The sequence below is a fragment of the Sphaeramia orbicularis genome, chromosome 12, assembly GCF_902148855.1.
Source record: "Sphaeramia orbicularis chromosome 12, fSphaOr1.1, whole genome shotgun sequence".
NCBI classification, from domain to species: Eukaryota; Metazoa; Chordata; class Actinopteri; order Kurtiformes; family Apogonidae; genus Sphaeramia; species Sphaeramia orbicularis.
This window is the reverse complement of record NC_043968.1, coordinates 50,242,848-50,269,623: the sequence shown is the minus strand read 5'-3', so window position 1 is coordinate 50,269,623 and position 26,776 is coordinate 50,242,848. Positions and strand designations below refer to the sequence as shown.

Sequence of the window (26,776 nt, the reverse complement as noted above, 5' to 3'; positions counted from 1 at the left end):
TGAAAGGCAATCTTGTTTTATTCAAATGATAAACCACATACAGTTTGTATAGAATAATTAATCCAGAGGTTCGTTTTGACGTAGCGGACCTCTCATGCTATGACAATACAAGGTGTTCAGTATGTTGGCATGCATTGGGAGGAAAGAGCTCCCAAAGCTCTTGAAAAGTAAGTTACACTACAGAATGAAAATTCATGTAACAAACTACAGGTTTAAACATTGTATAAAATATTTATCATACAGCTTTTCTGTGCCTTGTATCATCACCCTGCATTTAACCCAGACTATCTTTAAGTTTCATTCCTGTTGGTCATGGAGGGCAAAATAGTCACACCAAAACAGTGGTCTGTGCCATATTTTGCTTATGGTTAAAAAAAAAACAAAAAAAACAAACATCTGACTTAACCTTAGCATACACAGCAGTTTATGAAAGAATGAACTTTATATATATATATATATATATATATATATATAAAGTTTTACTATGGTATACATCATTAAAATGAGGTACATTTTCACAGTATAACACAAATAGAGGCATTTCCGCAAATTATTTTCTGGCTCAAGCATGGGCATTAAAGATCATTAGCTAATGAAAATGTACAGTACAATATTTTTATGAAAACCTAAGTCCAGAGAACATGTCTAAATGCTGTGTTCACTAAAGGTCACAACCTAATAAGTGGTTTGAGAAGAAATGTTGGGTAAGCAGAAGTAATTAGGTACAGTCAACCATACACAACCCTCCTCATGTAGACACTGAGTGGACTTGACAATCTTACAGAGTGAACCATTGCACCATACAGAGAAAGACACATCATATGCATAGTACTAGTCTTAAAAAACAGAGTGACTTTTAATTAGTAGTGACATGCAAGGAGTTAGTAAAATTTAAAAAAAAAAAATCCCTTTCTCATACAGTACATTCAACACATTATGTGCTGAAGTAAATAGTGTGGAAGCATCAGAGTTAATATTGTTAAAAGTCTAAGTAAACGACAGACATACAAAAAATAAACAAAGCAAAAAAGGAAAGAATGGTGGGAAAATGTAATGTACCATTCTGGGATTATCTAAGATGAATATTATATCAATAATAAATGAATAATAAATGATTACAAATATTGGCAGAGTGGCCTAGTCCTACAACCGATGATGACAACAGTTTTTAACTTCCATAGATATGTCATGCATAGATTTGTACAAAAGTCTGCAGCTGCACTATGCTTCCATCTCAAAATGCAGTCAGCCATCTCTACAGATCAATAAAGAACTATTTAAAGGTTTGTTTTTTTAAGTTACAAAATTCTACATAATTTCAGTTTTTGGTGTCCTGAAGATGTGCGCCTCTTAAATACCATCATAGGTTTGAAATTGAAACAAGAACATTTACAACTTTAATGAGAGGTTCCATAATTAGCACTGTCTGCTTTCAGTCTACATACAAACATCTACTTGAGAAGTGAAATAAATAGACATTAAAAACATATCCTCAAAGTACCTCAGCATCACAATACACAACCTTGTTGGCCAATGCAGTTTGAGGACTTTAAAACAGTTAAGAAAAACAACAAAAAATCCCCATTGAAGAGAATGGCCACAGAATAATTTTGCACTGACATATTTTCAAAAGCATCTGGAAGATGACTATGTATTTATATAATATGCTGCAGATCCACGAATTTATATAGCAAAACACCTAAAAATGTTGTTTATCTAAAGAGTATCCACCAGACAACAGTTTGCTAATAAAGAAATTCCCTTTTTTCTGATGCAGTAGTGAAAAAAATGCATTTATAACCTGGTACAGAGCAATGTACCAACTGTTTTTAAAGCTTGCAGTAAATGGGTGACTTAAGAGCCAGGGATAGTCTGAAAAAAGGAAATTACATTAAAAAGGTATGTCTATACATGTGTAAATGATTATAAATAGCTTATACAGTGTTTGCATTGGGAAAGTAAACACATGCATATAATGGAGTAAACATTTTTTCACTTCCCTTTTTCATTTTGGGAAAACTGTACAGAATATTCACTCTAAAATATCGTACACAACTGGCCACTCCAATGCGAGTGAACTAGACAATCGTTGTCAAGATTCCTGCTCTACTAAAGAGAATATAATGGTGATGGTAGAGAGCCACTCTCATTAACTTACACACCCACCGCTCTGAGGAAACATCACATCATCTCCTGCTCCCACGCCCTGTATACCTGAAAGTATTGTCAAGTAAAGACAAGGATAAACACAAGTGGTTAAACTACAATAGAACACAGAAACTGTACAGTTTAAGCCTGAGACAGAGCATGCTAGTACTGTAAATGCATGCAGGATAAGATAAGGACAGTAAGGGTTGAACAAAGTCCAAGAGAATCCTCTCCTGGAAGGTTCATGTCTGTCACAAGTCCTAAAACCTCCAAAGAGAACCTTAATCCAGGAGATTATCGAATAATAGCTTTAAAAAGGTTGTCAAAAGTGCCATAAATCCTTAATCTCTCTCCTTTTGTCGGTGTTGGTCACATTTGTCCACCTCCCAGGAAACGTATGTGCAGGGGTTGGCTGACAGTATATAAAACTGTGAGTAAAGGGTGTCGTGCTGTGTAGTTGCAGGCAGCTTAATACCAACGTGCATAATAAACCCTCTGCATCAGGAAAGAACCTCATCCTCTCCCACGTAGGGCAGATCCATGCTCTTCATGCCATCCCCACTTTCTTGTTTCCTAAGTAACACACAAGAGGTAATACAATTACGATAGTACCACTGTGGGGCTCCTTTCAACCAAGTATTACTGTACTAATGCAAAAAAAACCTACAGACTCAGTTTAAAATCAAAAACTATTTAAGTGTTGCACAATGCAAAGCAGCAAGCAGTAGGCAACCTGTTGGACAAACGTTATATAGCACTGAAACAACATATGTGATAACTTGACAAAATGTAACAAACATTGTAATATTTTGAAACATTCTGTAAATCCTAGTATGTATTTAATATATTTAGGTTTATTACAAAATCCTGGGGTTGCATATTTTCCCCTTTATCAACAGTAATTAAGCTAAACACCCCTAATATATAAGCGAACTGGATCTTAGTCTAAACTGCTGCATAAAATCAGTAGCCAGCCCATCCTTTTACAATACTTATCTATAAGATTGTAAGTAAGTGAGTAAATTTTATTTATAGAGCACTTTTCACAGTTGTATTTAATTAGTGGGTGGAGGAACTCATTGGTTTACTTGGTCACCCATTGGTTTTAGAACTGCCATTTTGAAGCCAGTAATTTGGGATTTTGTAATTGTCACATTAGCTTTTGGAGCAAGAAGTGACTACATTTGGACAAAATGGTGGGAGCTATGGGAGCCCAAGGGGTCAGACGTGAGCTCATCGTAAGTGTTAGCTCTGGACTCAGTAACACTTCATCAGGAATTGTGTAACTATATAACTTCCAATTCTGGTTACTGGAACTACAGTGAAACTGTCTGTCAGGGAAAAAAGATTTTTTATTGAATAACCTGAAAGTCTGAAATTCTGACACGGCAGGTGGATGAGCTGTAATACTGACCTGCCAATTAAAGCCTGACATGACAGATATCAAAGCCTTTTAGTTAATATCTGTGTAATTTCTCATTTGTCCAGGACATTGTTTCAACCTTTCAACCTTTTATTTGACTTGAGTATTAATGGAGGGAAAATGTGAAGACGAACCAACAAATCAGAGGCTCCAAACAAAACAGATGAGACCAGAGTAAATCCTGGATACACCTTTAACTTTGTATTTTTAGAGAGAACTTCAGTGTATAGTCTATGGGAGCCAGGGCTTTTTGGAGACATCCCCTAGTGAAAATTTCAGCAGTATTACAACGTTTATATACTTGTAGAGCGGCTTCACTGTGGAGCTGGGGTCCTTTCCTCTCGTATTTATCTTAGAAATAGAATCAAACTTAGACGCTTGAAAAGTCAAAAGTTAACCAGTGAACCATTGTGCGCATAATAATAAAACTTCCCATCTAAAAGCCTTTTCAAAATGCCAGAGCTGTTAAAAAAAAGTCCTGTATTCCTGTATTTTGTAGTACCCACCACAATAAGTAAATTTATTACAAATTGTGGTGAAATATATTACATACTGTTCAGGCATTTACAAAATGTGGCAGATTACTACAAAATGCTGTGTTATGTAATGAAGTTTTGTCAAGTTATTACAAAATGCAGTATTTTTACAAAATGTGTTGTTACAAGCACATTTCATAAAACAGGAAAACATATTTCATAAAAAAGTACAAAAATAAATGCATGTTTCAGAAGAAGTTCAGATTTTTCTTGTCAAGCGCAGGCTACTTTTAGTATTTGACCACCTAAGCCATTACAGGATCTGACGTCATGCCAGGGGACTTTTTCTATTACTCTAACAGGGAGCAGGCAAGCTTTGGCACAGTCCTCAAGTCAATTTACCTTCTTTGGTTAGAATGAATGTAGCAGTGTCTCACTTTGCCTGCTCTGCCTTTTCTGCAGGGCAGGAGAGGGAGGAAAGAAACTGTGAAAGTCTACTTGACATACGACTTTACAAACATTACTTGGGCATAATAACGTCAGTAAGACCCAGTGTGAGAATACGGCAGTGATAGCAGACTGATAGTATTTCATAGGTTCAGGTTCACAGTGTCTGTAAATAATCCTTACGTGAGCATTTGCCCTGGAGCTCCCAGATTGTTCCGGTCTTCTTTACGACCCCAGTCAAAAGGGTTCCCAAAGGAGCGCTTCCTCAGCATGGTTCTCACAAGAATCTTTAAAAAAAAAAAAAAAAAAAAAAAAAGCAGTCAATGTTAATGATGAAAAAAAAAAAAAATCTCAGAAATGTTTCACTTTCTTTCTGAGCTTCCTTATCCTTCTCATGTGGTGTTCATCCATTTTGCCAGTTTAGATTAATGTATAAACTCACTACAGTGGCCAGGCTTGGGATGTGTTTAACAGAATTCTCCACCTCCTCTTCAGTCACTTCTATCAGCATACAACAGTTATCATCCTCTGGAGGGAGCGGCTCTGCACCATGCCTTGTTACCCACGGGTGAACCTAGGCAACAAAAGAAGTACTAAGTGGTTCTTTTGTGTATTTTTATTGGTTTCCTTTAAGGACTTGTACACTGAGGCAGCATATTTCAAATGCACTGAAATGAATGTGTAGTATTTACACAAAATCAACAAAATCCATTTATTGGTGTTGTAAAAAAAAAAAACAATTACTGTGCAACGGAAACTTTATTGATGTACAATTGATACATAGGGATTAAAATGACAAAAGAACCTTTGCAGAAATGTGTATTACTAAAGCAGTTTAGTATCATTGATATACTCTGCATAATATCAAATTGAAAAGAGAAAATGTTTACCTTAATTTGTGGGATTGATATTCTGGTCTCTGGATTTTTGTCCAACATTTTAAGCAACAAATCTTTGAGGTCGTCAGATATGTCAGCACTGGTGAGACAGACAGAATGCTCACTAAATTACATTTATTTTACAGTCTCTCAAATGTAAATGCAAGTAGTTAATAAAGTGGACACTTAACTCAAGTATAGAGCATACAAACAGTTAATAATAAGACATAAATAAAGCAGTAAAACTGACTGTTCAGGCAGCTCCACAGGTTGTGTCTTTATTTTCTGATGAAGACTGAGGATGCGCTCATCCATAAAAGGACACTGTGAATAAAAGCAAAGGTTTCATATCAGTAGGAAACAAGCTGCTTGTCAATCAGAAGAAAATGTACACAAGTAAACAAAAATGTACTGTATGAACTGTATGTTTTGCAAAAGCACAGACTTACCACTCCAAAGACGAAGCAGTAAAGTGTCACTCCCATAGCCCAAACATCCAAAGCCTGCATGAAAAAAAAAAAAAAAAAGATACAGTGTGTTATGTGTGAAAAACACCACAGCACATAAAATGTAAAATGTGTTTGCTCTATAGAAAACACTAACAGCCTGTTTAAAAATGTGTAAAGGGATACCAGCAGAAATATTCTAAGAACCTCGGTGGGATATTCCTTGCATTACAGACAAACAACCATAGAGGGCAGTAGTTAATTAAATGTTACCTTTCCAGAGAAGTTCTTTCTGGTCTCAGAGAGCGCTTCAGGGGCGAGAAAAGCTGGCGTTCCTACTGTACTGGTCAAAAGGGCATCGGACCCTTCAAACTGGTTACTAACCCCAAAGTCTGCTATCTTGATGTGTCCGTCTTCTCCCACTAACAGATTTGAGGGTTTAATGTCTCGGTGGATGATCCTCTGGTAATGTACTAGTAAAACAGAGAAGAATATGTCATACGAATTAAACAAAAAGGCTGCATTTTGGAAAATTATTAGAAGAGATGTTAAGAGCAGGATTATTAAGAGAACAGTCAAATCTGGATATATAGAAGAAAATTCTTTATGTACACTACTAGTAATGAGACAAAGACTATAGGAACAAAACAATGCACTTTCTCCTTTGAAAATGTAATTTAATGTCCAAACTACAAACCAACAGAATGTGAAATCAGTTATAAGTCATTTTAAAAAAAGACACATCAGGTCTGACTGTTTCTGGGTCCCTGCAGAGCCCTCCCTCTCCATTACTCGCTGCTAGTCTCCAAGACGACACAGTGCTGAAATGCATTAACAGCCACTGAGATAATGTGAAATGAGCCTTGTGGGTGGCTCAAGTCAAGACAGGTACAGGCAAAGGACTTGGGTAAATGGCAGGGAACATTTCAGAGCAAAGGCAAACGTACATATTTTCATATCCCATCATACTATAATCTATACGTGGTAGGAGGGTTTTTAAGGGTTTTTTTTTAATACAGTTACAAAATGCTACATAAACAGGGTAAAAATATTCATCAGAACACATTACCTTCAAATGCTTTCAAAAATTAAAGACAAAGACAAGAACACACTAACCAAAGCTTGGTAACACAAGTAAAATCAGACAGCCAGAAAAATGTGAAGGGTGAGGAGACATTGTAACAAGACCAACATTGAATGCTGTAATGAGCCCTTGGCCAACCCTTTTGACAATGAGGACTGCCCTGCACATATACTCCAAAAGATCTGAAAAGTGTAGATCAACCTTCCCGTCCAAATTTCCAGCATCAACCCTGAATTAACCTTAAAAATGAAGGTCAAGGTTGACACTCAAAGAACTCATCAAAGAGCTTCTGAAGTTGCACCTAAACACCAAACATGACGGAGATCAGATGATTTAGTGAGAAATAAACAATGTGATGACTTGAGTAAAGAGAAAATGGCATCCACGTCATTGCAAAAGGCCAAATTTGATGTGTTGACCCCGATTTGACCTTGAAAATGAAGGTCAAATTCAATGGCCAAAGAACTCATCCAAGTGCTTTCCAAATTGCACCTAAATATCAAACATGAAGGAGATCAGATGATTTGGTTTAGAGTAATTGCGTTGACACAGATGGATGCCACAGGGTATGACAATACCCCTGTGGCTGTACAGCAGATGGAATGAGGTCTCAGGAGCTCTTTTATGTTTGGTTGGTCCAGGCTATACAAGGTCTTATATGTAATCAGTAAGTTTTGAAATCAATTCCAATGCCAGTGAAGGGAGTCAAGAATTAGTGTGATGTGGAACTGATGGCTATATTTAGTCCAGAATCTGCCCTCTGCAGACAAGCAAAAAAGGACTGAGTGATACAAGTGAGCCATGTATCATAGAAATCGAAACGTGAAATAATGAATTCACTACATTCTATATGTTTTGATTCTGGGTTCACTTCCTTGCACTTCTTAAAGTTATTCATGAATGCAAACGTACAACATTTTGATAAAATGTGCTGCGTTGTGTAATCGAAATAGGTCAGCAATATGATTGACCCAGATCCAAAGATATGTGTATGTATGGATGTATAATGACATGACCTGTGAAGGCAGCGTTGACTGATTGCAGCTTCAAGTACTGAGCAGTACCAAAGATGAAAAGTAAACAAAATGAATGATTAAGGCCTGATTCTAGCATCCAAACTCACAGACTTTGAGGCTTGTTCACAGCAGGTTTCTGAGTCCAAATGTAAAACTGTGAAGTGACTGAGGGTTAGATCGCAGATATTTTGAGCCCTATTTACTGCCCCTTTCTATTCTTTACTTGAGGAAACTACCACTGTATTATGGCCTTAAACTCAGTGTTTCCTTGAAACATTGCAAAAGCATTAAAGATAAACAGCATATGCATCGATTTGCCACAATTTACAAAGAATTAAAAGTATTAACAAGGATTTAAGATGGCTGGTAGAACTGCATCGAAACAGAGCAAAAGGATCTGATTATGCACCATTCATCAATCGCTTCTGTTTATTTCATAAGACTGCCCAGCTGCCATCAGAAAATTCTATGAGGGTAAAGTGATCAGATCTTACAGTGGAGATTGGGACTGAGCCTTTATCTGGGGGGAACAGTTCCCCAAGTGCCCTCAGACCCCATAGAGTTGTTGCATCTTGAATTAAAAAAAAAAAAAAAAAAAAAACATTTATAGATTTATTTTAATTCACATACTGCAATTTTATCATATTTTGGAACGACGAAAAATACGCACCAAACTGAACCAGTGCTAGACTTGAATCTAGAGCTGCACAATATATCGTTTGAGCATTGACATTGCGATGTACATGTGCGCAATAGTCACATCGCGGGTCGTGCAATGTAGGAGGCAAATGAACTCAACGTGTTCTCATCTAATTTCAAGGATAACTGACACACACTGCACACAGTGATCCACCAATCACAATCATTCTTAATCAGTTTTGAGTAAGACGCTGGTAACAATATTGAAAATTGAGCAACAAACGAGAAAATCACCGTAAATGAAGACTTGGTGCCAAAATGAAAAGCAACATCAGTTATCTGGAATTATTTTGGCCACAAGAAGGATGATATTGAAACATATGTTCTGTGTTGATAGTGCCTTGCACCTGTTGCCACAACAAGAGGTAAAACAACTAATTAGTTTGACCATTTACAGTACGTCGGCACCACACAGCTATTAAATCCTCCTGAGTATTTTTTCATGTTGCAATATATATCGCAGGGTTAGAAAAAATTGCAATGTCAGTTTTTTCCAATATCGTGCAGCCTTACTTGAATCACAGCTTATTACAGTTTGTCATGTTTTATATCAGCTCACAGACCATGTACCCAGATCCATAATAAATCACCCAAGATGGATGAATGCACACCCTCAATCACTCCTTTCATTCTGTTTTAACATGCATTTAGAGAAAGCAGAGAAGTAAAAGGATATTTGGAAGACTCACAGTACTCAATTCCCCTTAGCAGATCTTGGAAGTAAAAGCGAGCCTGGTCCTCACTAAAAGGTTTATCTGTTGGCACCTCCATCACAGCTCTGAATATCCATGATGGGGGATAAACAGGTACACACACAGACAGAAACACACTCAATTAGCAATCATAACTAATGAGACTGAGCTCATTCCAGTGCCACAATCATTATTATAAGAGGCTTAGCTTACCCTTTCTTGACCAGCTCGAAAACTGTGACAGAAACACAGATGACGTTAGTGATGAAAGCTTTTCAGTTACCAAAACACAAACTACAGAGGATTTTTATTTTCATACGACCTTCCTTTATGCTAGTGTTAATGCATGACTGTTAGACTGTGTCTGTGTGGGTGTGTGTACGTGTTGTTCTGAAGGCCGACTGTCTGGCCACAGCGTACCCATGTACAGATGGTCCTCACTGGGGTCATCCAAAACCTGGCAGCGAATCACAGAGAAATGGAAATGAGTGTAAACACACAGAGAGACACAACAAATCTTTTGTATGACGTGGAAATATAAAAAAAATCATTCAGTAATTTTGGCATCTCTTACATACATTATGCTCTGAAGTTTTTATTCCGATTCAGATTCAACTGATTTCATTTGATACGTCTGATTTTGCTCTTTCAGTGTTTCATTTCCAGAAACTATTAATAAACTATAACCAATCTGATTTAACCACACACTTGAACGAAAAAGGAACAAGAGGAAAAAAAGGGGCTCCTTTCTTAACGGTAAAACATAACATTTTATTACAATGTTTTGAATAATAGAATGTAATGTAGCCATTCTTTGAGCTCTTTTGTTCACATCCCGTAAGAAATGACGCAATACATATTGAAATACAATAATTTTACCATGAGGTACCTCAATTTTACATTTATATATTTTTTACACATTTTCTTACTCTGAATATTACATCTGACACCTTCCATCATTTTCCAGAGTATTCCACATTGTCACAGGATTTAAGTCATGCAAAACTGTGACAGTAACACACTTTTGTTTTATTTAAAGCTCTTAAAGGAGATTTTCAATTATTTATGCTTAAAGATTTATCTTTTTTGTTCTGATTTCCAACCAATCTAATGTCATTTTACTCATCCTCAATGGAGATAATCTTCCTTTCTTAATGCCATTGTCTCTTTTGAAGGAAGAGCGGCAGACAAAAGATTAACCCACACAAGTTCTACTCTAAGCTTAAAGGGGTCATATTTTGCTAAACCCACTTTTATTAGTCTTTGGTACATTTATTTGTGTATTTGGGGACCTTAACAGCTCATAAAGTTTGAATGTGAACCCTCCAGGTGCTGCAAAGCTATCTTTATATTCATCCTGGCAAAAATTGAGTGGATTTATAAAACCTGTTTCAATTTCTGCTTAATTTGTTACGTCACGATATTTGCACATATAAGGGCAAGACTTCTGACAAACATTTCTCCAAGTACACCATAATTGTTTGTCAGCTGCAGCAGTTGTAGTAAAAATTGAAAATATGTCCAAACTTTGAGCCGATTACCTAAAATGAACTGTTGTTGGTTGTATTAACAAACTCAAGTGGCTGAACGGGACAGAAAGCATGGTCAACCACCTGGAGGGGAAGGGGTTTGAAGTGGCTCATTTGGATTTAAAGGGCCAGCATTCAAAATGACCTGTCTCACGTCATTACTCAGAAATAGGGTTGAAGATGAACCTGTGGAGTCGAATTAATGAAGCATTCAGACCCAAGCATAGCATTTACAGTTTATGTAGACCACAGGGAAATGTTTTAAAATGCATAATTCCATTTTAAAAAAGCAAAATATCACTCCTTTAAGTAATCTTCAGTGCAAATAGCCTGATGTGTTAACATTAAATTCTGCTGTGTCTTTCATTTTATGTTATTATAAACTGTTATTTGACATAAATACAAATGAAAGTCAGCCCTCAGCAATAAAGGAACATTATTTAACTGAACAGTCCACACCTCAACTAGTTTCACTACATTAGGATGGTCCAACTTTTTCAGGATGGCAATCTCCTGATAGACCCGCTCCAGGGGTCCTTTCAGCTGAGGGGGCCCTTCAGGAACTGCTTTTGCTCCACGAGGGGGTGGTCTCCCTTATGGAGGACAGAGAAAACAAGGGTCATGGTGAAAAAGAGAGGCAAAAGTGAGAGAACAAGACTAGGGGTTTAGTACTGGTATGTAATGCTCATGCAGGACAGGTGCAGTTTAAAAAAACAAAAAGGTCCTTTCTGCTGTGTTATCCATCTGCCTCTGGCTCCAGACTTACGTGGGAAACCTGCCTGTCTCATCAGCTTCTTCTTGGACAACACCTTCATCGCCTACAGGAGAGAAAAGGAGAGGGATTTGATAAGAGAACAAAAAGATACCATGGGAGAGCCAAGTGGGCAACAGCTCCGGTGAATAGATGCGGAGAAAGGTAGATGAAAATGTGGAGTGAAATACAGCAGAGTGCGGTGATACATATCTGACAGTACACCCACTCACGCTACAGTTGTATTTCCCACTGTCAATAATTTTCTCCACCCGCCTTGAACATACAGAGTGTATTTCTAACCATTTCTAACACAGACCAGCATCGTCAGAACAAAAGCTTTAAAATATAGACTCCCAGACGACTGGCTGTACGTATAATGGAAGAGTACTGACAAACAGGCAAACAATATGCTATGTTCCTTAACTTTAGCTGCTAAGAGTGAATAGAATAGAATAGAATAGAATAGAATAGAATAGAATAGAATAGAATAGAATAGAATAGAATAGAATAGAATAGAATAGAATATCTCAACTAGTGAGTTTTTTTAGATTACATATTTGGGATTGGTAATTGATAAAATATTAAATTAAATTAAATTAAAAATAGCCCTTGAACATTATCACTGTAATTGTACCACATCATCAGTTACAGACAAATGTCACTGTTAATATGCTAAAGTTCCCTCAGATGCATGACACAAAATAGAATGGTCTTCGAAATGGAAGAGTGATGTGGGTGACAAGTCTTCGGTGGTAAAAGCTGCGAGGTATGTGATGAGAAAATATGACCATGAATACATTAAATGCAGATTAATGGCTGGCAGTGAAGAGATGTCTGTTTATTTTGGTCTTTACATCTGATAGTGCCATGACATGGTTATAGCCCTGTAGTTTAAGTTTTGTCATGTTACATTTGTTCATGTTTTATGTGCGAAGGCGATCCTCAGAAATTAACAATGAGAAGTAGGTCTGAAAGTTGCATTGCTTAGTGTCATGGTTCCCAACATGGGGTCCACAAGCCCCTCAACGAGACCCCAAATATCACAGCAGTTGTGCTAAGCTCATTATGGCTTATCAAATAAAATCATACCACACTCACTGGATAAACAAATTAACAAAACCTCTGCACATAAAACTTGAAAAAAAAAAAAAAGGTTTTCCATCCCTGCTCAAAAAATAGGTTTCTTAGTAGGCCACATCTCTGTGATCTCTCAACCCAACAAAAGAGGTACATGTTCTGCAAAGACAACTGGGACGAACAAAAAAAGAACAAATTATGCTGATTTCTCAGTTAATATTTGGGATGAATCACCTCATTCTTTTGGTGTGTATTTGTGATGTCAAATGCGGCAAAAAAACAGAAACACAAACTCATCTACAGGCAGTGTGAAATTAGTCAGTCGCTTGTTTTTCACATGTTTCCCCTCATTTAAAACTTAGATGTACATGGTAATTAATTTTGTAAAAAATAGTATCAGGTACAAATGGAAGGGGGCAGGGTCCAAGGGCTTAGTGGATACTTTCCTGATCCTGGGGAAAACAGACAGGCCCGAATGACATCAGTTATTAGTGCAATGATGTAATCACTGAATGTGACATGTGGGCTTTGTCACCAGGGAACAATATTAAATAATCTCCATGTCATTGTCTGTCAGTATAATGAGAAATGCAGCAATAACAGTGATCAGTAAACAGACAAGCCGGAGCTGAAGTGTCATTATCATATCGTCTGCACAATTAACTGGAGACTTTTCCATAAAATGTCTTTGTTCACATAACATCACAACACCTGATGTGATGGAGGTTTGATCATTATGAAATGTGTATATATGTGTATGAGATATGTGATAAAAAAACAAGTGAGAAAAAGAGTGACTGGGTTAACAGCTGGGAGGTAATCACATCAGTGTTGGCACATATATTTGTGTTTATGTGTAAAAGACTCACATAGTATGTGTTGTCATCTTCGTTGTATGCCAGCTTGACAACACCATAGGACCCCTTATCCAGGAATAAGAGAGAGAGAGACAACCATCAAAGAGAGATTGAGAAGCTGTTGATTTTCCAGGTTGAAAAAAACAAGCTCACACTTTGTGCAAAGCAAACGCTCTAAATAAATACAAATACACACAGAGACGAATACAAGAACGCATAAGCATGAGGAGAGTGAGTGGGCTGACAGTGTACAGTGAAAGAGTACCAGCTGCTTTAAAGTGAGAACAGAGAAATTCAAATCATCTCTCCCTCTCTCTTTCATTTTTGATTTCAGGCTAATTAAGGAAACTGAATCTGGTTTATGTTATCAAGCTCCCCTGCCCACACACAGGAAATTCTGAATAAAAAACGAGGCCCAATTAGTAGCCTGTGTGCACAAATTCATGCTCAAAAACAAACAGACATGGAGAGAGCGGGATCAGTTCCTGCTGGGGGAGCAGATTGGAGAGGGAGTGCACAGCTCATCCTCCAGTCCATTGAAATGATATGATAACAGGAGCCTCTCCAACAGTCCTGCAAGCCTCTAATTGTCCCTGCTAAACACAGCGCCACATACATTAATTTGTCAACTAAAGTGCAAAAAGCATACGATCTTTAATAAATCCACAGTCTAAAATGTGCATACAAATACTGTGTCATCCTCTCCCTTTTCTAACACACACACTCTTATCCACTAAGCTTCACACAACCCTCTGAGAGCACTATTTATACCAGCCTCTCATCCATCTTCCAACTCTCCCATGGCCTGGTGGTTTACGCAGAGTTTGGGAAATGAGGACAGCCGGGAGAGAGGATATCAGAGGCTGTTACTGCATGTCCTTGATTATGTGCGCTACTTGACAGACATGCGGTAGGCAGAAGGGAGAAGAAAATGGAAGAGAGTCAGTGAATGAGAGCAATCAGTGAGTTGTCTTTGATGGTACCTTTCCAATCTCATCCTTCAGCTTGTACTGGTTGAGTTGAACACAGTCCTTAAAGAAAGAAGAAAAAGAACAGAGAAAAGATTTCTTTTTAAATGAAATCAGAGAAGCTATTTCAGCAGTTAGGTACCCTACCCCACTGACTGGTGTTCGAACAAAACTCCTTTTTTCATCCTTTTTCCAAACTGATTTTCTCTAAATCTCATAAGATTATCAGATATTCTGACAACTCTTACAACTACAGAAAGGTTGTGAAGTTGTACTGGTGTCATAATGACTCCAGATCAATTTGTAATCTTCTAAGCTACTTTCTAACAAAACAAACCTCCACAAAACCAGATTTGCAGTTAATCATAGTGCAACTCAAAGGTTAACATGAATAACGATTGATTCAAGTACTATACTGCTTTCACAGTAATCCTATCAGCTAATCTTGCATTCTTTTCACATTTCTTCCTTCATTGGACAGTTATCAATGTGAATAAAGGAGAGAGCAACCCACAGAGGGGAGTATGACATCTAACAAATGCCCTCAGCCCCCAATTTACAGGCTGCTATTATGTGTCTATCATGTGTTACATTGGGAATAGTAAAAAGTGTTTGAGGATCTTTTAAGGGAACTAGAAAGACTAGACAGTACCAGCAGGCTGATGAGTCCAATATTGTATAAAAATGTTCCACATAAACCATATCTTTAAATTTAGTGGATTCACAGCCTTAACCACCATCAGCTGATAAGTACATACACTAGTGTATTTTTTCTGTCAATATGAAAGCTTATTTTATAATGCAAACATACTGTTGTATTTGTGTTTTTTTCTCATCCCGTTATATTATAAGTAGATTATTGTCAAACTGTGGCATATGCTGACTCCACTACACATCAGAATACCATTATGTAAGTATTTGATAACCTCCTTTGAGGGACTGCTGACCCCCCCAAAAAACAGTATTGTGGGTGTAGTGACAAAAAAGTGAAAGTATGAAATAAAATGAGACTGTAGCTAACTACAGTCATATCTGCCTACTGAAAACAGAGAAACCTCAGAGACAACATGGTGTTTAAAAACATTTCTTCCTAATTTTAAGTGTTAAATCAATGTATTTATGCATTTATGTAGGTAAGAATTAACACAAAGGGCATTTCTACATATACTAAAAGGCAGCTACAGGGTTGTTTATCTAAGTATAATTCATATATAGGAATGCAGACATGGGTAACAACTATTTTCTACATCTCAGACTATATGAAATCTTACCTTTGCATCCAAATACTGCAGTCTGTACCAGTGCATTGCTGCTTTTAAGACAAATGCACATGTAATTCTGCTTACATGTGTTGTACTGACATTTTAACAACAGATGTTCCAAGAGGAACACTTCTGTAAAAACCTGGTCAACATAAGCTAATTAGTGCATTCATCTACAATATCTTATGCACAGCACAGTCCTTAAGGGAATACACTGCTCAGATTGTGCAGACACAATAAATTATATAATCACAATTATAAATACACTCACTGCAAACTTTTTATTAACTGATTACTGAAAAAATAAAACATAGTAACTTGTACCTGAAGGTCTGTGATGGAAACACTGTGGGACTCTACAGTTGGCCTGCGTGGAAGGCGAGGAGACGAGTGGGGAGATGTTATAGGGGAGTAGGGCAAAGATGGGTAAATATAGCGCCCATTGAGTCCAGGAGAGCTGCAAGGTGATGATGCTGTTTGTGAGCGTTCTTGCAGAGATAGTTTCCTGTCTGACAGGTTTAGTCTTCCCCTTTGCTCTTGGCTTTCTGGGAGTAAAGCCTCTGGCCGGCCAACTGTGTGGGACAGCAGGTCACAGGATGGAGCCCGGAAAGGTGCTACTCCAGAGGAAGCTGGCTCGGGCACCTCAGAGCTGTCCATTTCCTCCACCTCAAATGTAAAAGATTTATGTTACTGTTTTTGTTAATGAACAATAAAATGTGCATGAAAAACATACAAGGGTTATCTTTTGCCACTTTCCCACTAATCATTTCATTTGTGCTTTGTATTACACGAGAACAGGGATCATCAGACCATTGGATTCTAGGTATGATCAGGAACTATTTCTAGTATCACCTTTGCTGAGGTTCCAAGTAAGCTAAAGCAGTACTGTGATCTAACATCAAGCAGATCAAAGATTGGTTGATCCAGAATCATTACTGCACTAGTACATAGTATTTATTTCATCATATCACTGTGCGGAATACCAAGCCAAGCTAGTGGAAAATCTCTAAGTGTTTAAGTAGACTCTATCTTGATGACTTCAGCTCAGACTTGAAGCATTAACAACTATTTTGTTTCCTGAATAGATTTTAATCCAATACTTTATCGTGGAATTGTAAATTACAGGCTCATCCTCTTCCAGTGCTGCCTTGCATTGAAGATGACGTTTACACTATTTATTATGACAACCAGCCATCACCGATTTAGTAGTACGCCTACAGTGGAAATGTAGCATCATGGTGCCAAAACTGAGCCAAGTTGAAAACTCAGGCAAGTTGAGCTAGTATTGTCAGCAGAAAAGTTGCATTTGTAGTTCTAAGGCACTATTTAATGGTCAACAGCTTGTAATGGTGTTACGTAAAATTATGATTATTATCATGCACGTAATTATAATCCACTACAGTTTCAGATAAAATATAACAATTAAATTGCAGTGAACTGGTGACATGTCCTGGGTGTACCCGGCCTTCACCCATACGTGGCTGGGATAGGATCTTCACAAGGAATTAGCTGTTTGGAAAATGAATAAATGGAAATAAATTGCAGTTACAACTAACAAATAAAGATGTTAGTTACAAAGTGAGTACATACATAGAGTAAAAACTGATGTGTAAAAAAACATTTATTTTGTTGTTTTTTGGGTTTTTTTGGCAAATTTCCAATAGCACAGGTCAGCAAAGCCATTGGGACAAATTTTAGGGTAGGATGGTTTACAAGGAGCTTTCTGTGTCTGGACAGGATCCATTGGTTTGGCAGTGTGTGATCTAATTTTGAGCACTGTTTGCAAATAGATTTGCTGGAAATCTGTTTCTCTTATCTGCCGGTCAATTCAATGTGCATTGCCCTGAGCAGTATGAGTTTGCCATGCTTGGTTGCATCCAACTGACCACACCAAGGCGGGTGACCATGTCATCGGACAAGAATACCTTTCAGCCCAAAATATTCTATAGTGTTTTCATTCTGATGTTATACAGGGGCTCTAACATTACTGAAATACAATAAGTTACATTACTTGATAAAGTATTTATGCTCATTTTTGGCTTTTATATCTTTGAAGTTCAACATTCCAAACATTGATAATTAACTTGTAGTGTTTGTGTTTCGACATCAATTTAACACACAGGTCAGTGTACAGAAAGACTTACCTCCTCTTCCCCAACTTCTCCTGGTGGTCGGCTGGGTTCATACTCTGTAACAACGATGAGGGACTCCATGGGGTCCGGGGAGGGTGTTTCAGAGTGAGTGTCAGAAGGCGGAGCTGGACAGCTGCACAGCAGATCAGGCAATGGCTGTGAGGGCTGTGTAGGGGTTACATGGTTGCCACATGAGGCTGGTGGTTCAGCAGAGGGCCAGGGCGTTACATGGCAAGGAAACATGGTGCCTCTTTACAAAGCCTGACAACCACTGCTCCATCAGATGAGAACTTCAAGAGGGAGGGTGCCTGGGAAACAAGACCAAGCCACGAGTTATAATAACATCCATGAGCTGTTTTTGTAATGGGTTGAGGACTACTGACTTTGGGTCAAATTAAAGACAAGAAAAGAAACTTCAACACAATCACCTAGATGCAATTATTTCAAAGCTATGATTTTGTCATGTCCTCTCAGTCCTGCTATAACATACACAACCTGACCAAAGTCATCACCTAGACTTCACTTAGCAAATAGTTCAGACCCTTCCATTGGAACATTGCTGTAGTAGTAATTAATATTTTTCAGCTGCAACACGTTCTTTAACTCTAACTGATGCAGTGAATAGCTTCTCTTCTCTTAAATAACCATCAGTTTGCTAAAGAGCATAAAGACTGGACAGTGTTTCAAAAAAAAAAAGGTCATGTGGTCTGATGAGTCCAGATTGAACCTGTTCCACAGTGATGGGTGTAAAGAGAGGCAGATAAACTGATTACCCATCATGCTTAGTGCTGACAGTACAAGCATACAGGGGCAGTATTATGATCTTTGTTTGCCTCAGGTTACTTCAGGTTCAGCAACATTTTATGTCCAAAAATTAACTAGAAAAGCACTCAGAGAGCACAGACCTCCCCCGAGGCAGATCAGACCCCCTCCCCCCAACACCACCAAAATGTAATGATTTGATTTGTTCCTTGGACCAGTATCAACATTTCCTGAAAATTTTATCCAAATCTGTTCAGAACTTGTTGAATTATCATGCTAAGGATTCAAACAGACAGACAGACAAACCCCAATGAAAACATAACCTCTGCCGTTACACTTGGCCGTTACACTTGGCACTAGGTAACAACAGTAATCATGTGACATTACATAAGATTATCAAAATGATGTCGTGTATAATAATCAGAGCTAAATGTGGTCCAACAATATTAAGAGTGTGTGACTATTTTTGTATAAAAAATATATTTACTTATTTGCAGGGCTTTCCCCAGGAATCAGGATGAGCTGATAAATATATAGGCCTACTGTCAAACAGAGAGTGGAAAATAGAATAATGGAGTTATTGTAATAATTACACTAGGTCCTATCTGATATACTGAATGAAAACCAAATTATTTAATGACACTATTCACCCCCAGTGACAGCATGTTTTAGTTTTGGCACAAACATACTGATACGGTTTGTCTCAGTAACTCATGGTGCTAGTGTTTAACTTTACAGTAACACTGAGGATTAAAACTTACCTACAACTCAACCATTCTCTGCTGTTAAACAACTCATAGACCTTTTACTGTTATTAAGCCTTTTCTGCAACACATGACCAGCACATGTAAGTAAGAATAGTTCATGTTAAAGGAAAATATCCTCAGGAAATTGTTAATAGCCAGAGGAAACTCTGGGATGATTTGTCACATACTAGTTCTTATAATCCTCATATTTTCATCAATCAGCATGTTTCATTGTAGATATCACAAAATGCCAATTCAGAAGGCAACACTGAACTAAATGAACAGTATGTGGTCAGAAAGGTTGTGCAGTCATAGGGTTTGGGGTGGTCCTCCTCCCAAAAAATCCCTTTTTTGCCTGAAACTGTGCATTTTCAAACAATTTTTAGAATATTATGATTTATTCAGCTGATGTGCTGGGGAAAAAAGACTTAAATGCTGTGTCTAAATGTTAATGGGTCAGTAAAATACCAATCACTGCTTTCTAGGTGAAGTCTTCAAGCAGCTTGTGTTTTTCTAACCATCCTCCGACACACTGAGACACCATCTTGTTTGACAAGCCAGAAACAGCCATTTATCAGTATTACATAGTAATTGATTAGAATGGTAATTAAATGGCTATTCTGTTCACAATAATAGATGATCTACATTAGAGATGAATCAGTTACTCATTGTAGGGTGTGAGGACATGAAGCAAAACTGACCTGGCAACAAGTAATGCTTATGTAGGATCCAGGACCGGAAGGCATTTGTATTTTTAAACCAAAAATAATTATAGATTGTGACAGTATTGAAATGTACAACAAACATTTAATTAACTTTGTACACAGCTGGAGCATTGTGTTTGACGTGGCTTAAATGAACTGAGGTGTGGGTGTAATAAAAGGGTGTAGAAGACACCGTGTTCGGTGGCGCTGCAGCATAAGTAGAAAAAGCTCTTTCCATATGAAACACCCAAGGAGTCTGGACTTTTTCCACACATTCTGTTAAGTGCTAATTAATTCATGCAAACCCGTCAAGTATTGCAAATTTAATCCTGAACAGATTTGATGGGTCTAAACAGGCAACAGTTCAGTGTACTTTTGCTGTCAGTTACACAGCAAAGTCCATAATCATTACCACAGTGTCTAAAGAAGGACTTGTATAATTTCAAGAAAAAGCCATTTTCATCTCCAAGTCCAATCAGCCTATTATCTGCTCATTATCAGTGAGAAAGAGAGGACAGAGGTGAGGGGGAAGACAGAGAGTCATCATTTCCATCATGGTTTTAATAGTACTGTGGCACTGTGTGGGAGCTGAGTAAACCTCAGATATACAGCAAAACAAAGGGAGGCATGTTGAAAAAAAAAAGAAAAAAAAAAGACAGCAGCAGCTCAAGCCAAGTTCAGAAAGAGGAATGTGTGGGAAGAGACACCCACTGCAGGTGGCCTCTCTACCTCCACTTCCAGCCTATATATGGGGATGTAAACTCACAAAAACAGGAATCAACACTGATCTACACAGACTCATACCATGCATAGTTGTTTCTAGTGCTAAAGCCAGTTTTACACAGATACACTGATGAAGCATTAGATGACTAAGGCTTAGATCTAAACAATATTCAGACTTCAGAGAGATGTCTAAATATATCTGCTACTCAAATCTGAATTAGGACTAATTTACCATGAATTCTGGGTAAATTAAGACTTTTTTTCATTCCAAAACATGTCAGCTTTACACACATTTCATTCTAGCAGAAAACCTTTACTTTTTGGGAAAAAAAAAAAAAAAAAAATCAGCTACAGTAAGTTCAACAACTCATCTTAGAAAACACTTCAGACAGACTCATCGGGAAAGATAGTTGACTTTAACTAAATAGCCTAACTGCCAAATCTCATTGCTTTGCTACTGTGCTCCTGCAGTTATATTTCCTAAAGATAATTTCTCTTACCATTTCTCGTTCTACACTTTATTTACCAAAGAAAAATTAAGACCCATGTTTTCCTATTTTGTCAGCTATTGCCACTTCTTAGTTTAAGAAGTTAATTGAACAAATGTTGTATTATTTATTATCGTTTTGAATGTTCTACTTCTAAAATCATGAAATGGTGCTTGGAGAATGTTCGTGCTTCTTGCTCTGACCATAAATAAAACAGGAAATAACTGTCCAGGTTTCTTTATCAACTCTGACTCAGGTAAAGTCCAGCATTTACTTACAAGGAACTGTGACATTGGTGGAAATTCTGACATCAATTTGTTCTGATAGTGATAAAGGAAGAGAAAAATATCAATTTAAGTTGATAAATCGAGGTTTTGTTTCCTGAAAACTGTGAGAAATGCCTAAATTGCAAAATCAATATTAGGGTATTGCTCTGGAGACCTTTCTTGCTCAAGCAAAATTAAAAATATGACATGTTTACTTCTTATAACATATGAACTGTGAACATGTTTCTTCATTCATATACTAGTTTTAGTAAAGAGAGAGTATTTTAAAATAAAAGCTTTGTCTTCAGTTCATGGAGCCAGAAAATTATCAATTAAAATTAGAATTTGGCCACAACACTGAGAAAAAAAAAAGCAAAAACAAAAACAGAGCCTTATTTTTCCCCCCTTATCATCAAGCTATAATTGTGATGATTATAGATCCACTGATATGAAACTGTTTTAATCATGATGATTATAGTTGACCATATTGCTCAGTGCTAGTCTTGGCCTGGTCCTGGTCTAACACTATAAACTAGTCACAAACACAATTATGAAACAGACCCTGAACTTTCTTTGCCCCTGAGCTCTTCTAATCTGTCTGGTGTCTTTATTCGAAAGTCTTTCTATGTCATTAATATAGGATGTTACATCAGGCTTCAGACTTGTTACTCCAGTCTAATTAATCTTTCAGTCAGAAACTAGTACAAATTCTCTAACGTGGTGTATGTTTAAGTTTAACACCAGAAGAGATTTGCATCATTATGTCCTGATCGAAAAGGATGCAGAGCAATTGTTTTTTGACAGAACAATCAATTAAATTATTATTTAAATTAACAACCAATACTTGGCAGCAATTCTTCTGTTGACTTGAGCACCTAAAATAATCTGTAATTGCAAAAGGCTGTATTTCTTCTAGAAACCAATTATTCTCATTTTCAAAGTGTCATATCTGGCATTCAGTTCTTGAACATAGACACTGTTCTGGCCTTTGTGGTGTTCAAGTGTCTTCCAGCTTCAAAAAGTAGCTCTCAAATCACGATTGACTTTTAAGTAGCTCTCAAACCATGCTTGACTTTTAACACACACTAACTCTGCATGCAAACAGTGTCACAATGTGCCCAAGTGCGTGAATTTGGTTTTCATAGAGTACAGATATACATAGACGTGGCCCAAGATGAAACTCACAGTGCACCAGCTACAGTGGGCTTTTTATATCCATAGAAGAGAGCCAACTTACCAAGGCTGACCTACTTTGATCTTAGATAAATGGTAAAGCAAAGCAAATTAAGGCCTTCCTCCATTGAAAAAACATTAATGCAGTTTCTACATCGACAGTAAGTCTAACTTATAACATTACACTGCATTTACTATTCACAGTGAGACAAAAATATTACTGCAAACCTCATCCTCTTCCCAGCAAGATTTGGAAATATGTGCTTCGAGTCAAAAGTAGCTCATTTTATCTCTGAACAGCTTCTGACTCGAGAAATCACAGGCTGACCAGCAGGACTCACTGGAGCAAAGGAAATGAACACATGGCAGCTGAATTCAAGCTGAGGTGGTTTTGACAAGGTTTCAGTGCCAGTAGGTACTAACAGAGTACAACTGAAAGAAATAAGATAAATAAAAAATAAAACAGTGAATCCTCACAACCAGTGCCAAAGTGCGTCTTACATGACCTAGGCCAGGGGAAAGCAACTCCGGTCCTCGAGGGCCAGTATTGTGCATGTTTTAGATATTTCCCTCTTCCAGCACACCTGGAAGTCATTACATTCTTGTCAGGCTTCTGCAAAGCTTGATGATGAGTTGATCATTAATTGAACCAGGTGTGCTGGGAAAGGGAAATATCGAAAACATGCAGGATACTGGCCCTCAAGGACCAGAGTCGCCTCCCCCTGACCTAGGCAGAAAGTGAGTAGAATAAAACAAGAATAAAGATGGGATGCTACTGACAGGCAACTAAGTTCAGTGGGCCATTACAAAGGATGCACCAATATACTGACTTAACATTGGATCCAGTCAATCATCACAGCCAATATTGGCCTTGATAAGTGACATCAGGCATCAGCAAGATGACATTTCACCAATAGCAGTTGCCAATGTTGATCTGTTGTGTTATATTACAGACTGTTTTATAAATGTGTATGAATATATAAGTGGGTCCAATCAAGCGGTGACATGTGGACACATTTCATGTTCAACAGTCTCTGTCATGTAAGCAGACTAACTTATTTGTATGTATTATACATATTTGAGTACACAGTAAAAAATGCAGTGTCAAAATTTCAGAGTCAAGCTATTTTAACCCATATAGAGTATCTATAGCTCTATGGAGAGTAAACTAGCTCTAACAGTAGAGTTAAAAGTCAGATCTGCACAGATGCAGTGTAAAATTCAACTCTACAGAGTGATGCAGTCTGCCGCATTGCATTGTGGGTAATGGACATTTTACACGTTGTGTTCTATTTTATGTGCAGGGGTTCAAGCTAGGTTTTGTGTTAATGTTTATTTAGGCTAATATGGCTGTTTTACAATGTTTATTGGCCTTTTTATGTTTTGTTTTGTTTTTTTTATTAATGTGACACCATTAGTCATCCCTGTAGGCAGAACAATGCCTTACCTGATTGTCATCAATATAAGTTTTAAATCAAATTCAAGCTATGACTATAGTATTAAAAGTACAATTGATAAAATTAGTTGTAATTTCTTACTGAAACTGGTATATTAAAAAGGATAACAGTTCCATAAAATGGAGCTCTTTAGCTAAAATAATGCCCATTTGATAAATGATGTGCGCAAATGTACTTTTTCATGTTGATGTTCACTTTCAGTTGATCAGACCCAGGTGCACATTCAAAGACAAATTGACAAAGGCCTGCAAGACTTCAACTGTTACAAAACAGTTATCTTTTATAATTAGGATGTCTTTGTTTGGTGCAAAATAGGGTATAAATAACAAAAAACAAACTGAAAATATTACCATTTTTGAAAATATCTGACAATGCAAAATCAACAAAATGAGTACATCCTTCATATTATGCCTTGAAGTGATCAATCACAGCAACTCTTGACTGGAAGTTAAAGGTGTGTTCAAGCTTTGAGCAAAACACTAGCAATGTCAAATCCCTCTTCGTCAGACATCCTTGTTAACTAGGTTAAAAAGCTGATAAGCCTACAATCTCAGCACGTTGGCACATTGTAGCCCTCCATTTCTCTTACATTTCCTGGATAAGGATACTGTACATTGTGGATAACTGAACTGTAGGCTAAAGCTCTAAACTTCCCTGATCCCTGGTGATCCCTGCAGCTCACTGAAGAACAAGCAGTTAGATTTGAGCCCCGTGAAACACCAACAGATGCTGCCTGGCTCCAGATGCCGTCCTGTGCCTCTTATCATAACAAAAGTCACATGACCTGACCTTCACTATCTGCTCAGCAGGGGAGGGGGAGAGGGGACTTATCTGAGATTGTGGGGGGTCCAAGCCATGTACAGCATTAATAACAACACAGACCCTGTCCTGCAGACATACAAGTACAACACAGAGCCATCTGGAGCTGAGGAGGATCCCCAGCTTCATTAAAAGATCAACAGGGCAACCCTGTCAGCGACCTGCGGAGCAGTGTAAGAGATAAGCTCCTGTAAATGGAGGGATGAGAGTCTACAGCCAAGTAGAGTTATCACACAATCAGAGCTGACCATTAAAATCAGAAATGTGTCACTGGCAGGCATTACAGTTATTCCCAAAATATACCACTGCTGGGTATTGTAGAACTATTAGTCCATCTTCATTCTAGTGATTAATACGATTAATTAAGTCATTATATTTTGTGACACTAGCCATATGGTCTATACAATGGTAAAAAAAATATATATACTCAGCACAGTAAACAGAGTTTAGTATGACAACCTGCATCTGCTTATTTATCACCACACCAAAAAATACAGGTTTGACACTGGTGTAAAATGGAAAGTGGAAAATCCATACATTAAATGTTTAGCACTGTTACTTAAATTATTAATCATCAAAATAAATGCCAGTCAATTATGTGCCATTTCAGGGCTTCCCATTCAAAAACCTGCAGGGCCATGAACATGTTTTAACTACAGATCTATGTACAGCCTCTTCAGTTTATTACAGAATTACACCAACTAGGTTAAAAACTGAACTAAATCTGTCAACAGACACTGGTTTCCGGTGTTCACTCATTTTGACCACAGGACCTGCAACACTATAACATGCAACATTTTAACTGACACATATGTTTGCGGTTGCTAACATACAGAGAAAACACACGGCAAATGGAAACGATCTCTGAAAGAATACATTCATGTTACTTGAAGTTTTAACAAGTCATTTATAAGATAATGGAAAACAAACCTCCTTCCTTTAATAGCATTAGCGAAGGTTTACTTAAGTGACAGCGGAAATAAGGTCACAAATTCACACAGAAGTCTATTTCATAACGACGTGTTTTGTTGTGTTAATTATACAGTTTCACAGATGATCACAGTCATATTTCGTGTGGACCTTTAAAGCTATAGCTTACCAAGTACAATGATAGCTAACTCCAAAGTGAGGGAGGATACTGTCGATTACATTAAAATTGTTGAGGGTTTAGTTATCACCACATTCTCACGTAGAAAACAGTGAGACCGTTATCTGATGTCCCACTAAGCTAGCTAACTTAACTCTAAGCCCAAATCCAAGCACCACAGCTAACGTTAGCAGCTGCCTCATCTGTCAACAGACAGATGTTGGTGGACACTAGTGCTGGATGCTACTGCGACTGAGAAACGTTCAAGAAACGCCCGTTTACAAAAAAAACACACAAGACAACAACAGCCAGTGCCCGCTGTTAAAATAAAGCTTTACCTTTACGCGTATGTCAGGCTTAAAACTCAGTATTTGGATGATGTTGTCCGTCTTCCGCGGAGGTGTGAGTAGCTTTGCACGACAGCTAGCTAACGTAGCTGTTTGTGGAACGGAGAGCATCCACAGACTGATCAGCGATGTTATGAAGGACCAATCCAGCTGGGCACACAGGTCCCGTGTTTCTGCCGGAGGAAGTGCAGGGAAAACGGCTGCAGACAGTTAAAGTTTCATAGCGACACGGGTCAGACAAACCAGCAGCTGCGGAGGTGGATGTGTAGGCTTGGTTTTGTTCCCCCTTTCGTTTATCTCACAAGCTCAAAATAAC

The 26,776-nt window shown here is 37.7% G+C and overlaps 1 protein-coding gene across 3 annotated transcripts; it reads right to left on the bottom strand.

The window, feature by feature from the left end:
* camkk2 (calcium/calmodulin-dependent protein kinase kinase 2) lies at positions 1 to 26,776 on the bottom strand. 3 transcript variants are annotated; one of them, XM_030149486.1, is made up of 19 exons: positions 26,458 to 26,776; positions 26,110 to 26,114; positions 17,901 to 18,198; positions 16,081 to 16,422; positions 14,510 to 14,557; positions 13,539 to 13,592; positions 11,605 to 11,656; positions 11,298 to 11,431; positions 9,730 to 9,766; positions 9,523 to 9,544; positions 9,307 to 9,395; positions 6,092 to 6,291; positions 5,822 to 5,875; positions 5,623 to 5,696; positions 5,385 to 5,472; positions 4,937 to 5,068; positions 4,678 to 4,781; positions 4,450 to 4,503; positions 1 to 2,721 (listed from the first exon to the last, which is right to left on the bottom strand). In XM_030149486.1, exons 3-19 carry the CDS (start codon positions 18,129 to 18,131, stop codon positions 2,649 to 2,651), a joined length of 1,788 nt encoding a protein of 595 aa, XP_030005346.1. In that variant the 5' UTR covers positions 18,132 to 18,198; positions 26,110 to 26,114; positions 26,458 to 26,776; the 3' UTR covers positions 1 to 2,648. The 3 variants fall into 3 exon arrangements, with proteins under 3 accessions (XP_030005346.1, XP_030005345.1, XP_030005347.1); XM_030149485.1 differs by lacking the exon at positions 26,110 to 26,114 and having other exon boundaries at positions 17,901 to 18,196; positions 26,452 to 26,775; XM_030149487.1 differs by lacking the exons at positions 4,450 to 4,503; positions 26,110 to 26,114 and having other exon boundaries at positions 17,901 to 18,196; positions 26,452 to 26,775.